Below are 12,062 nucleotides of genomic sequence, written 5' to 3'. Positions count from 1 at the left end.
TAGAAACACAGAAGTCAACAATTTTATTAACAAATGTTTGTAATGAGCAAGTTTTCGTAGGTTTAAATAAAGCGGCAATTCACCTGGATACCTATTGGATATCTTCTATACTGGAGAAAACTAATAGAACGGGAGAACTTGGCAGGTAGCTGGGAACTATAGAATGTCCTTATGAGTGTGTGTTAACTATGACATCTGTCGAGCTGGTATAGTGTCGTTATATGTAAACGGTATATTTACAGACATAAACACAAACATGATTTAATAAAAGTGTAGCATACTTAAGTCACAAAGCCCCATCGATATGCATCTATACCCAAGTAAAGTCCGTCTAGTCATAAACCATTTATATATAGTGTTGAGCAAACCATATAATCTTCCCGAATTGTATGTAAACGTGACAACTAAGGAAGTAAGTTTTAATATGGAGTATATAGGCTACCTAAACCCACCTGTTTCTATACTAACAATGTGACAGGCATATGTTTGGGTAACATGAACTTTGTACTATATTCTCTACGTGAAAAAATATAGAACATAGAAAATCTATTGTAAGTGAAGGTACCACCTAACATCGGTAGAGACAACGGAAGAGGGTTCAATCTGGGCAAGGTGGGCATAGAACTTGGAAGGGCAGTGGGACACGTGACTGTGATATGAAAGTGCAAAGTACAATATAAGCTCAAGATCGCCCTTTGTGAATCCCTTTGTGCATTCGGTACCACCGAATAAGGTATAAATGGTCCAGCTAAGACACTCATAATATTGAAACAATCATCAAACGTAAAAATTATGTCTTATTTGCGTGCATGGCTAGGGTGAATCACTCTACTTGAAAGGGAAATAGTTACGTAATATACAAGCTAATGTTCCAAACTAATAACCTTGAAAGGTGCAGAGACGGTCAGTGACCACTAGTGCACGTCCGTACCGTGACTACTATAGGGCGGATTTTCACACGCATGAATTTATTTTTCAACAACACGGCATGTTTTCAATTAGTTTTCTTTTATTTTCTCAACAATAACGCACTTTTTAAACACCAAAGGGCACTTTATCATTCACACAAATATCCCAAAAACGGAAGCGGTGCTAGTTGAATGAAAAGGGTACTCTTAAGATTTTTCACATTTGCAATGCCCCCCCACCCCACCACTGCTGCACCGTTCATGAATAGGTCTATACCGTTATACGTATATAGTTATATATGCTGTCATATTTGAGGTTGTTGTTAATTGAGTAAACCAAGCAGAGACAATTTACTGAAAAAAAACAAATATAAAATGTAAGCGGAATTTCTTGAACAGATATTCCCGCATGGTATAGGCTATACACGATTCAGGACTTTGAGACTTTCATCAAACGTATTCGCTGATAAATTTTTGGTCAAGGAGAAAAACGCACTGACGATAAAGATGTTTCAACAGAGATGCATATAATGATAATGTTGACGATAACACGGGTTTTGAAGTAGCTTTGGCGACATTGTATACGCTATAGATTACAACATATTTAGCGCCAAAATCCAAATGCCAAGAGACAAGAACAAATATTCAGACCAACTACTAGACTTAATCGTCTGCAAAATTGTCTTGTTCTTGTTAACACACATTTTACCTGTTAACAGTGCATGGTGAAACCCGTCTCCGTCTGCGCTGCACGTAATTATACGTATTATGTCAACACTACTTCATGACATAGATATAGGATCGGGTATAAGCCGATTTGATAAAAACTTTACTTCGGGCAGAAGTTAACATGCGCCCTCTACTAACCTAAGGTATATAGCATACTCTGTAGTATTGCCTCATAATTGACGTACACACTAATTCGTGAACGTTATGTGCTCTCGAAGTTATTTATAGACGTCCTCACCAGCTAAACCCTATACCCATCACTGGATAGCTGACAAGTTGGCCATTCATGGCAACATCAATATTCCGTACCATGACAATGAAGATATTTTTCCTATGAGAGCCTTAAGTTTCTGTCACTTGTGTAAACAAACCTCTTTACTCAGTATAGAACACAATTTTCCTATGCTGTCCTTGGAAGGCTCAAGTGGCCTAAATTGACCCAATTTTCACAAGCGTTTCAAAGCGCTTCAAAAGTTATAATACAATGATGGTGTTCTTCTTATACCTTTAAATATCACTATAACGCTACAAGCAAAATAGCATGTATTTCCTGACCATTACTGGAGACACGTTATATGCCAGAGACGGTTTGGAGATCATATAGACGTAATGCAACCAACTGTCAAAATACTTACTTATGATGTGTGTAATTTGGCAAGAAAATGTCAAATAAAAAAACTTCTATTACAGGGAACGGATTAAAAGACCTCATTTTGCAGAGAATTGTTTGATTGCACAATGTTTTTTTCCCAAGGAAGTAATATAATAATCGTCATCTAACTGCATGAAACAAAAGATCTTTTTTTGTTGTTGATAAAACTAAGCGATGCTAAATATTTCAGAAAATTGCTTACCCTATGATGAAGTCCTCATGTTAATATTTCGACATATATATCTCAACATTTCCATAATTAAATGTATAATTTTGCCTATAAATAAAATCTTACAATAATCGTGGAAGCAGTATGTAGTAGCAAATTAAGAAGTGTACTATAATGGACCTTATCTGTAACTTGTTGTGTCTCGCTTCTTTTTGTTTAAACCAAAATAAGCCAAAATTATGATAACAGTCACGTGGCCAAGAAAGACATCATTATACCAGATTAATATATATCTTCGTCAACCAACGACTCGACACGTTGCTAACGTATAGCTTAATTATACCTTTTATTTTACCTTGAAAAAATTGGGTCAATGTTTTGATTTTGTATATATGTTCCTTGTTTTTGCTGTCAAATACAATGATAATCGATCGGGGTGGGGGGGGGGGGGAGGGGCATTATAAATCAAGGATACGTGCCGTACTGAATACATGACCATGTGTTGCCAACAGTATAAACATTTATTGATTATTCAATTTACACGCTATGGAGTAAATAAAATATAGGTCTATAATAATCAAATGTTCATAATATGGTGGTATATCTCTCACAGATCATGGTGGGCAGCTTGTACTTCAGTATACGTTATAATAACAACTAATCTAACACCTGTTGTTATATTCATCGTTAATAAAGGAATGAATTGATATGAGAATATCACATGAGTAGAATGAAAGAGTTCATCAGACGCAGACATTGTGCAACATCACAAGTTCACAACATTTTTGTATTTCACGGACGTGTGTTTGATGAGCCAGGTTTATTACCTCAAGTTTGAATTGCTGTATTTTATATTTGAAAAACAAAAACCCCGACAAATTATATGGTAAGTTACAAAAGAAATATAAATATAAATAAATAAAATAATAAAGGCTGTAGCATGACAACTTACCTCGCATTTCATGTGTACAATCCTTATATTTAATATTTGTATATTAGTGTAATATATAATGTTTATTTAAATAATTAAACTAAAATGATAAATTTTTGAAGGTCATTTCAATCAAATGAATTAAATGTTAAAATTTTCTAATGAATTACTTAGTGTGATAACTATTCTTGCGTAATAAGTCCATTTCTAACCACATTACCAATGACACTTGTTGTAAAGTTGTGTGCTCGTTGGCAATTTACTACATAATCACTCAATGAAACTACCGTGCCATCATTCACGGGAAAGTGGTACTGAAAAAGATTCACTGGTACAAGAATCATATCGGATAATTAATTACCTACTAAGCGACGTTCATTCATGGAAAACAATCAATTGGAGGCTCCATCCAGTAAGCTGCGTATTTCTGAGTTTTGTTCTTAGTATTCTGGTTTCTCCCCCCCCCCCCCCTCCACCCCTGTTGTTTTCATTGTAGTGCTCCTTCATCTGAGTGTTCAATATTGTTCTCTGCGTCATTGTTCTCGTGTCCTTACTCCTCAGTCGTTCTGTCCTCAGTGTTCTTGTCCCCATCATCATTATTCCCAGTGTCCTAACACTTCAGTTGTTTTGTTCTCAGTGTTCTTGTCCCCAGCATCATTATTCCTAGTATCCTAACACTTCAGTCGTTTTGTTCTCAGTGTTCTTGTCCCCTAGCATCATTATTCCCAGTGTCCTAACACTTCAGTTGTTTTGTTCTCAGTGTTCTTGTTCTCAGCATCATTATTCCTAGTATCCTAACACTTCAGTCGTTTTGTTCTCAGTGTTCTTGTCCCCAGCATCATTATTCCCAGTGTCCTAACACTTCAGTTGTTTCGTAATTAGCGTGTTCTGTTCTCAGCATTATTAATCCCAGTGTCCTAACACTTCAGTCTTTTTTGTTTTTATTCTTCTCAATGTTCTTCCTTCCGTTGCTATTGTTCTCATCATGTGCTATTGGTCTCAATATTCTGTACCCTTATTGTTACTATTGTTTTCAATATTATCGTTTACAGTACTTTTGTTCTCATTAGGCTACAGTAGCCAATTCAGTATCCCTGTTTCCAAATGTTCCTGTACTCATTGTTCATCTTCATTGTTCTCCATCTATTTAATTTACATAAACAAAAACTTATTGTAATCGCTGTCTCAAAAAACCGTTTATCCTTTACTTGCAGATTCTAACACATGATGGGTTTGATAAGAAAAGTGATTATTCCATTTATATTTATCGGCGCTTTGGTGGCAACTTTCTATTTCACTTCTCTTCAACATCTTTCGAGTAAAGTAAATCGAGGTTATCCTGTCGGTCGCGGATCCTCTGCATTCTACGTTATGAACGTAACCAATACCAGGGCAAACAACAGCAAAGGTTTACAAAAGGTTGAACAAACGATACATTCTGCTGACAAAGATCAAAGTGAAAACAGCACGAAATTTCCTTCTAACTTCAACCAAAGTATCCCATATTTTCCATTTGGACCAGCCATGAAAGCCGCCAACAACAACAACAACTTCGGAATAATACACAGACCTGCCGATTTTCGTTTCGACAAAGGAAACCATGATGTACCATATCTTCTGGTTTTAATGTTATCGAGAGCGTCTAATATAATGCAAAGAAAAGCACAACGAGAATCGTGTTTAAGTGTGAAAGTAGCAAGAGGAAGAAATGTTCGCAGCGTTTTCCTCCTGGGAAAACCGAAAGAAGAGAAATTAATAGCAGATATCAAAGCAGAACAGGAAATATATCAAGACATTTTAATGGAGGATTTTGACGACACTTACAAAAACTTGACTTTGAAAGTTTTAATGGGAATGAAATGGGCTAGTGAATATTGCAGCAATGCATCGTGGGTAATGAAGGTCGATGATGACGTATACGTGGATTTAGCTAATGCGGTTGCGCTTCTGGAAGGAGTAACCACCACAGTGAAGACAATGATCGGACGGCCAATCCGCAATTCAAAGCCAGTCCGTGACACCAACAGAAAATGGTTCGTCTCGAAAGAGCAATATATCGCCCCCGTATACCCCGATTATATATGCGGCTTAGGTTACTTCATGTCAGGCGATCTACCGCGACTGTTTTATGAGGAATCCAGGTCGTTGCCATATTTTTTTCTGGAGGACGTCTTCATTGGTATATTAGCTAAACGTATCGGTGTGATCAAGCACTACAACAAGGGTGAATTCATATTCAGTAATGGAACATATGATAGATCTAAAATATCGCAAGCGGTGGCCGTTCATCTTTCAAAGCCTCATCTAGTGACGTCATTTTACAAGCGCAAAAGCGCATTTTACAAAGCGCAAAACCAGGAAGGCTAAAAAAGTGTGACTTCAGAGGGCATCCGAGATAATGATATCAAGCTGAATGTGCTAATGGGTAGGAGTCTTTAATTGTCTTGGACGCTTATATACGCAGGCTTAGACAAGGTACAATGGAACACAAAAGTTAAAGTTCATATTAAGGAAATTAATTTATTGTCGATGCTTCGATGAAACTGTCTAGAATATGTTCACATCAAAATATAAACGTTGATTCCCCTTGTTACTTCAAGTAGAATATTTAGTTTGTTGTAAGGATGAAAGCTCTAAATTAGTAGTTATTGTGTTATCCGAATGCATTTTTAAAATAACCATATCTTATGTTTACACTTGCAGATCATTTTGAGAAAAACGGTCGATCGAAAACACACATGCAATTGCGTTGGTTGACACTGTGACACATATATGGAAAAGGAGTAAATTCGACAATGTCAGTTAATACGGTTGTTTTAATTTAATGGGGGTTAGGTTGACAACGTATACGTGATGTCATCACGGGAGATGCTCTTTTCTTATATGCTAATTGATAAGTTTTTGTATAATTACCATAATGACTTACCAGGTTGTTACCAGAAACATGTATAAACTGCACAAAATTTAAAAACATATTTATATATAATTCCATGGCACTATAAGAGAGATACCAAGTAAGATACTTAACGTGCTATTTTATTGTTGGCATATCAACAAGGTGTAGAAGGCTTATGTTATAGCATTTAATCACGTTCTTTTACAACACACTACTTTCTAAAACAATACTCCTTATTTGTCAGTTATGAGTCATATCTTATTTCTCTGCTTTTTTCTAATAACAATTTCTTCAATAGCCTATATATATATATATATATATATATATATATTGATATATATTGATATATCACCGGCCTCAACAAAGACTTGGGACCCCTTAACAACTATCAGTTCTACAAGCATATGTAATCCGTTCTTTGCTCCTTAATCCGCTTCCTGTATAGTCATGGTTTATTTGGTTTTAATTCCATCAATGCAACTTACACTTATCTAGCGGCATACTTTCATTGTGTGACATTTTGTACTTTTCATTCGACTGCCAAGTATTGCTGACGAAGGTCCCAGGGGGACCGAAAATTCCAATATATTTTCTAAAACTCACTCCTTATTTGTCAATTATGAGTCATATCTTATTTCTCTGGTTTTCTCTAATAATATATATATATATATATATATATATATATATATATATATATATATATATATATATATATATATATATATATATATATATATATATATATATATATATATATATGTATGTATATGTTATAGCTTTTAACCGCGCTCTTTTTTTCAAATTACAGTCAAAGTGTCCAGGTTGGTTGTTGGAATCTCGGTCACCAACGTCGTCAAATAGAGCATTTCAGTAAACAGTTGGTCACTGTCATCAGACTCTTCTCCGTCCTGAGACACACCATCCTCAGTTTCGTTCTCTTCAGAGTCATCGTCCCCCATAGATTCCCCCTCATCAGACTCACCCCCCTGAGTCTTGTCTTCATCACGATCGAAGGTATCAGAATTGTCTTCGGAATCACTATTGTCACCAGAGTCGCGACCAACTGTAACTGATTTATCATCAGAAGAGGATTTGGTATCAGAGCGAGATTCAGAACCAGTGTCTGAGTCCGAGTCGGTTCTTTCTTCGGAAGTGACGCGGGTCTTGCCACCGGAACTACTCTGACTTTTACTCGCCTTAGACTTTTTCTTGCTCTTTTCACTTTCTTCTTCTTCGCTGCTCTCCGAGCTGTTAGATTTCTTTTTCTTACTCTCGTCGTTGCTTTCGTCACCTGAACAGGAGGATTTGCTGCAGTCACTTTCATCTTTACTTGCGTCCGAGTCGTCTGAGCTTTCATCTTCATCTTCATCTTCTTCTTCGTCGTCGCTCTTTCCGCTTTCTTTGCTGTCGCGTTTAGAAGCCATTCGCTTCACCCGCTCCTCGGCAAAATGAATTCTTTTCCCTACAGTATAGGAGAATAAACAAATAACTATAACAAAAAGAGAACGTTGATTAATGTGCAACGGATTGGGGGCTGTGTTACTTTTGTTTTTTTGACAATTGAGAAGAGCAATAACAGAATATATCAGCAAGTTTTGCAAGCCAATATAACTCGATCACAACAGCTATATATAGTGTCAGAACGAAGCGGACGGAAATTGTGGCCGGTCTAATCTCATTGTTTGTCCTTAAACGGCCGGTAAAATACATAAACGAAGACAAGTAAACAACAACTTGGAGAGGACGTGGAAGTAACATCAATAAGATACCCTTGAATATGCCCCAAGTCCGTGCAAAGGAATTTCTATTGTATAAAAATATATCGATTTTTTTTTTTTACACATGACAGTTATTTCCAATCAAAATCGTTATAGAATGACATGTGACAGCTAGACTCCTGAAAGTGCGAGAAATTGACATATGCCAAATAAAATTCGACATATGGCGATGTTAAGACCTATAGCATGTCAGCGCACCCTAAATATATGGTCATAAAAAAAGGAAAAATCCAAGCCATCAAATCTTCATAGGATGCACGTATATTTTACCATGACGGAGGTGTGGTGAAGCAGGAGCCGATTCAGTTTCCTTTAGCGCCACCATTACTCCAATGAGAAGAACAGCTAAATACAAGGCTAACTTCATGATGTTGATTCCTGACGGCCGTCTCTGATTGTAAATCGAGCTGTGAGTGACGAAAAACATCAGGTTGCTTATTATTGCCCTTTTCCCCATAGAATTGAAGCTTTGATTTGCATTTATGTATAAGGACAAAGATAAAGTGTTGGATATGACATCTCCAACGGTAAATTGAAATAAAAAAAATAGCCCAAAATACAATTTAGACAGATGCTCTTATTATAGATTTGGTATCAAGTACTGCTTTGTTCTATCTCTGTTCCTGTCTCACACACGCTGTATGTTTAATTCTATCAATGGAAGGACACGTGTTTTTTTTCTTTCTTCAAATTAACGCATATTGAGTAGATTCAGTAAGATTTTTGCCTTTACATAACAATGTAAATATATCGATACGTTTTGTTCCTTAAACGATGATAATTGATATGAACATTTAGCTGTTTCTTTCTACGTGCCCGCATAAGCTTTTGTCGTTAAACTTTCACTTGGCTAACACATATCACGCTATAGCTAGTTATCATGCAAGACCACAGTATCTCGCTCTACCATCAACCATTTGTCCTATATAACGTATGGTATAATTTCCAGTGAAAAAATGGTTTCAACAGGAATTATTATTTACCGAGACCGCATATGTAGTAAGTCATTAAATCCAGACACGTCCATTGTCAAACTCCCCCCCACCCCCCCCCTCCTCCTCTTCGCTACACTCCCTCTCCGACCCAGAAGTGTACGTGGTTGCACCCCCATATATATTATATATATATATATATATATATATATATATATATATATATATATATATATATATATATATATATATATATATATATATATATATATATATATATATATATATATATATATATATATATATATATATATATATATATATATATATATATATATATATATATATATATATGACAGTAAAACGAGCAGTAGATACAACAAAAATCAAGCTAAAAGCTTACAAATGTTGATTAAAAAGGAACAAAACATACAGCTAGAAAAATCACAAAGAAAACACAAGCAGATGAAGAGATAGCCAACAATAAGACAATACACAAGAGTCATAAATATCGTTAATTCACACTGTTAGACGGTCTATGGTTGCAGCACTCTGTATTATCAATCTCTTCTCGAGAAAGGTGTGCGGAAAGTTTCTCCTCAATGACTTTAAATTCACTTCATATGCTACTTGATTTTGAAGGCTATAATTTCCTCATTATGCTGTGTGCCAATGCGTTAAATGTAATCTTATTTAATCCGTAGGATGTGTCGGTTCTTTCTCAACCGGGGTACATGATGGATGGTGTTATACTGTTAGTAACAATTTTTGTACCAGCCTGATACTCTAAAACATTACTGATCAATATTGACTTATAAACATTCAATCAGTCAATAATTTGGGATAAAATGAAAAGAATTACAAATCCTCAAAACATCGCTGCATTTTAGGATCTTGTTAATCTTCAATCCATTCGTGTAGTACGACTGGAGAACAAATCTTAGTAGTGCCTCATTATTATCAAATGTTCCTTATAATAATCTCCATATCCAACAGGGTCATCTTTTGCACTGACCATATTTGTTGCCTATAGATATTGAGAAATATCACGAACTCTATGTTTGATATTTAGAATTGAGAAATGTCTTTGATACAGGTACCAAAGAAAGAGAGCAAAACTCAAGTGACATGTAACGATAATAACGAAGAAAATACCGCATTTACTCACCTCTGGAAGTTTATTCTAATTGGAAATCGGGTAAATGGAAAAGACAAGAAAAAAACAAAAACGTATACCTATAAAACGAAAATTAGTTTGACCCTTTCCTCAAAATTCTTGTGTTTGTTTAGTCACGGTATCGTGGCTGGAGTATTGTCCTTTTCTCTGGAACGAGTCACGCCTCGTTGACTATGGATTCACCGATCTTTTGTGAATTGCTTCGACCTGACAGGGTGGAGTCTTCTGATCATACATAACTATCCTTTGCTTGCAACAAAATAATTCTCTTACAAATAAAATTATCGATACGTGACATCACAATAACAGCTTGGAGCGGCCGGTGTTCCGTAGCTTCGGCAAAGGGAAGGCGGTGGGGTGCGGGGAGGGGAGGGGCGTAGTTGGGAGCTCTTCTCCAGATAATTGTCTATGTTTGGTAAATGCTTATTGTGCAATCTAATCATAGTTAAGCCCTCGGCTAATAATCACACGGTGGAACTAGATGAAAACTACTATATGCTCAATCGTCCCGTGATAGTGACGGATCTATTGTGTCTATCACTCAATGGAGCAAATGATTAATTGTGGTATCCGACACCTGTAGATAAAGCACTTGATATTGCAAGTGTATGATGATTCTCAGCACCTTATAAAAGCGTAAGACACGAAAAACGTATAGGAGGGACATCCCATTTACGACTTACACATACTGGCAAGCGGTAAAAATCACAAAATTATCAAAATTTGCAAAATCAGTTCAGGATACAAAACATCAAAATATCTGAATATTTTACAGTCTTATAACACTTCCTTTACCATCTTGACAAAATGTCCACCAAAGTCTGAATTGACCGATATTGCAGTTCAATGGCACTAACAATGGCACTAAACTAAGGAGTGTTAGCTCAGTGGTTAACGCCGGTGCCTTCCAATCATAAGGTCCCCGGTTCGAGTCACTCCAAGATTAATGTATGTCGTCCAGTTACAGAGTTGACAATTCATAATTATGGACGTTAAATATGAATGTAAGAGACTGACTTCGGTCAGTTTGCGGCTTTGATAAGTCAATGAGGCTTCTTCGCGAGTTCCTGCTCTGAGGATCTAAAATACATACAAACATACATACATACAACATATATATGTTCATAGGGAGTCATAGCATATACACATATTCAACTGTTGTCATGCGTCCATAGTTTATGTCCAAAGTGCAATATGCCCACAGGGGCGTATCCAGGGGGGGGGGGCGCAACAGGCGCGCGCCCCCCCTATTGGCCGCCACCAAAAAAAAAAAAAGTTTAGCAAAAAAAAAAAAAAAAAAAAAAAAATTGATGACGACCTTTATGTGAGATGTCGGTGATCGCTCAACCCACCCCCCCCTCCCGTATGCTTTATTTTTTGTTTGCCAAAAAAAGGTTCTGGCGAAGTTCGGCGGCATAATAGTTTTAGAAACATAGATGGTAATTGTGTTTGTATTATCACTATAAACACTAAATGACATGCCAGCCATACTAAATTGTGCATTTTGTGTCCATATTTACTGGAAATGTTGCTTATTATTAAGGTCGAAAAATGGATCACATATGGCGGCGATCCTGGGTGGAGGGGGGATATATCCCCCCATGAAAATGGGTGGAGGGGATGTTATGCACCATATCCCCCCCCCCCCACCAAATGCCAGGGATAAGAATATTTTCATGCCTACATTTATGCATCTTCGTTAATGTACGGCTCTTTTTTAGCTTCATTTCTCGCCTACCATAAACGCAGTGCGATCTTTTCAAATAAAGCGTCTTTATAAAGCAAAAATAGTTGACTGTAGGCTTCATTGGCCCTATAAGAACAAAATGTATTATTGCGCCCACGGTATTGATATAGTACATATATGCACCCTCATAGTATTCATATAGG

At 36.5% G+C, this 12,062-nt stretch overlaps 2 protein-coding genes across 2 annotated transcripts; one reads left to right on the top strand and one right to left on the bottom strand.

Moving 5' to 3' along the window:
* Positions 1-3,178: 3,178 nt before the first annotated feature.
* LOC139960226 (beta-1,3-galactosyltransferase 5-like) lies at positions 3,179-6,887 on the top strand. The gene is made up of 2 exons (XM_071958418.1): positions 3,179-3,344; positions 4,604-6,887. Exon 2 carries the CDS (start codon positions 4,614-4,616, stop codon positions 5,754-5,756), a length of 1,143 nt encoding a protein of 380 aa, XP_071814519.1. The 5' UTR covers positions 3,179-3,344; positions 4,604-4,613; the 3' UTR covers positions 5,757-6,887.
* Positions 6,888-7,037: 150 nt separating this feature from the next.
* LOC139960228 (uncharacterized) lies at positions 7,038-10,284 on the bottom strand. The gene is made up of 3 exons (XM_071958420.1): positions 10,164-10,284; positions 8,334-8,470; positions 7,038-7,747 (listed from the first exon to the last, which is right to left on the bottom strand). The coding sequence occupies exons 2-3, from the start codon at positions 8,428-8,430 to the stop codon at positions 7,083-7,085; spliced, it is 762 nt and encodes a 253-aa protein (XP_071814521.1). The 5' UTR covers positions 8,431-8,470; positions 10,164-10,284; the 3' UTR covers positions 7,038-7,082.
* Between the last annotated feature and the right edge of the window lie 1,778 nt (positions 10,285-12,062).

The sequence above is a fragment of the Apostichopus japonicus genome, chromosome 19 (genome assembly GCF_037975245.1).
Source record: "Apostichopus japonicus isolate 1M-3 chromosome 19, ASM3797524v1, whole genome shotgun sequence".
Lineage (NCBI taxonomy): Eukaryota > Metazoa > Echinodermata > Holothuroidea > Aspidochirotida > Stichopodidae > Apostichopus > Apostichopus japonicus.
The sequence above is the reverse complement of the archived record's forward strand: the minus strand, read 5'-3'. Positions and strand labels throughout refer to the sequence as shown.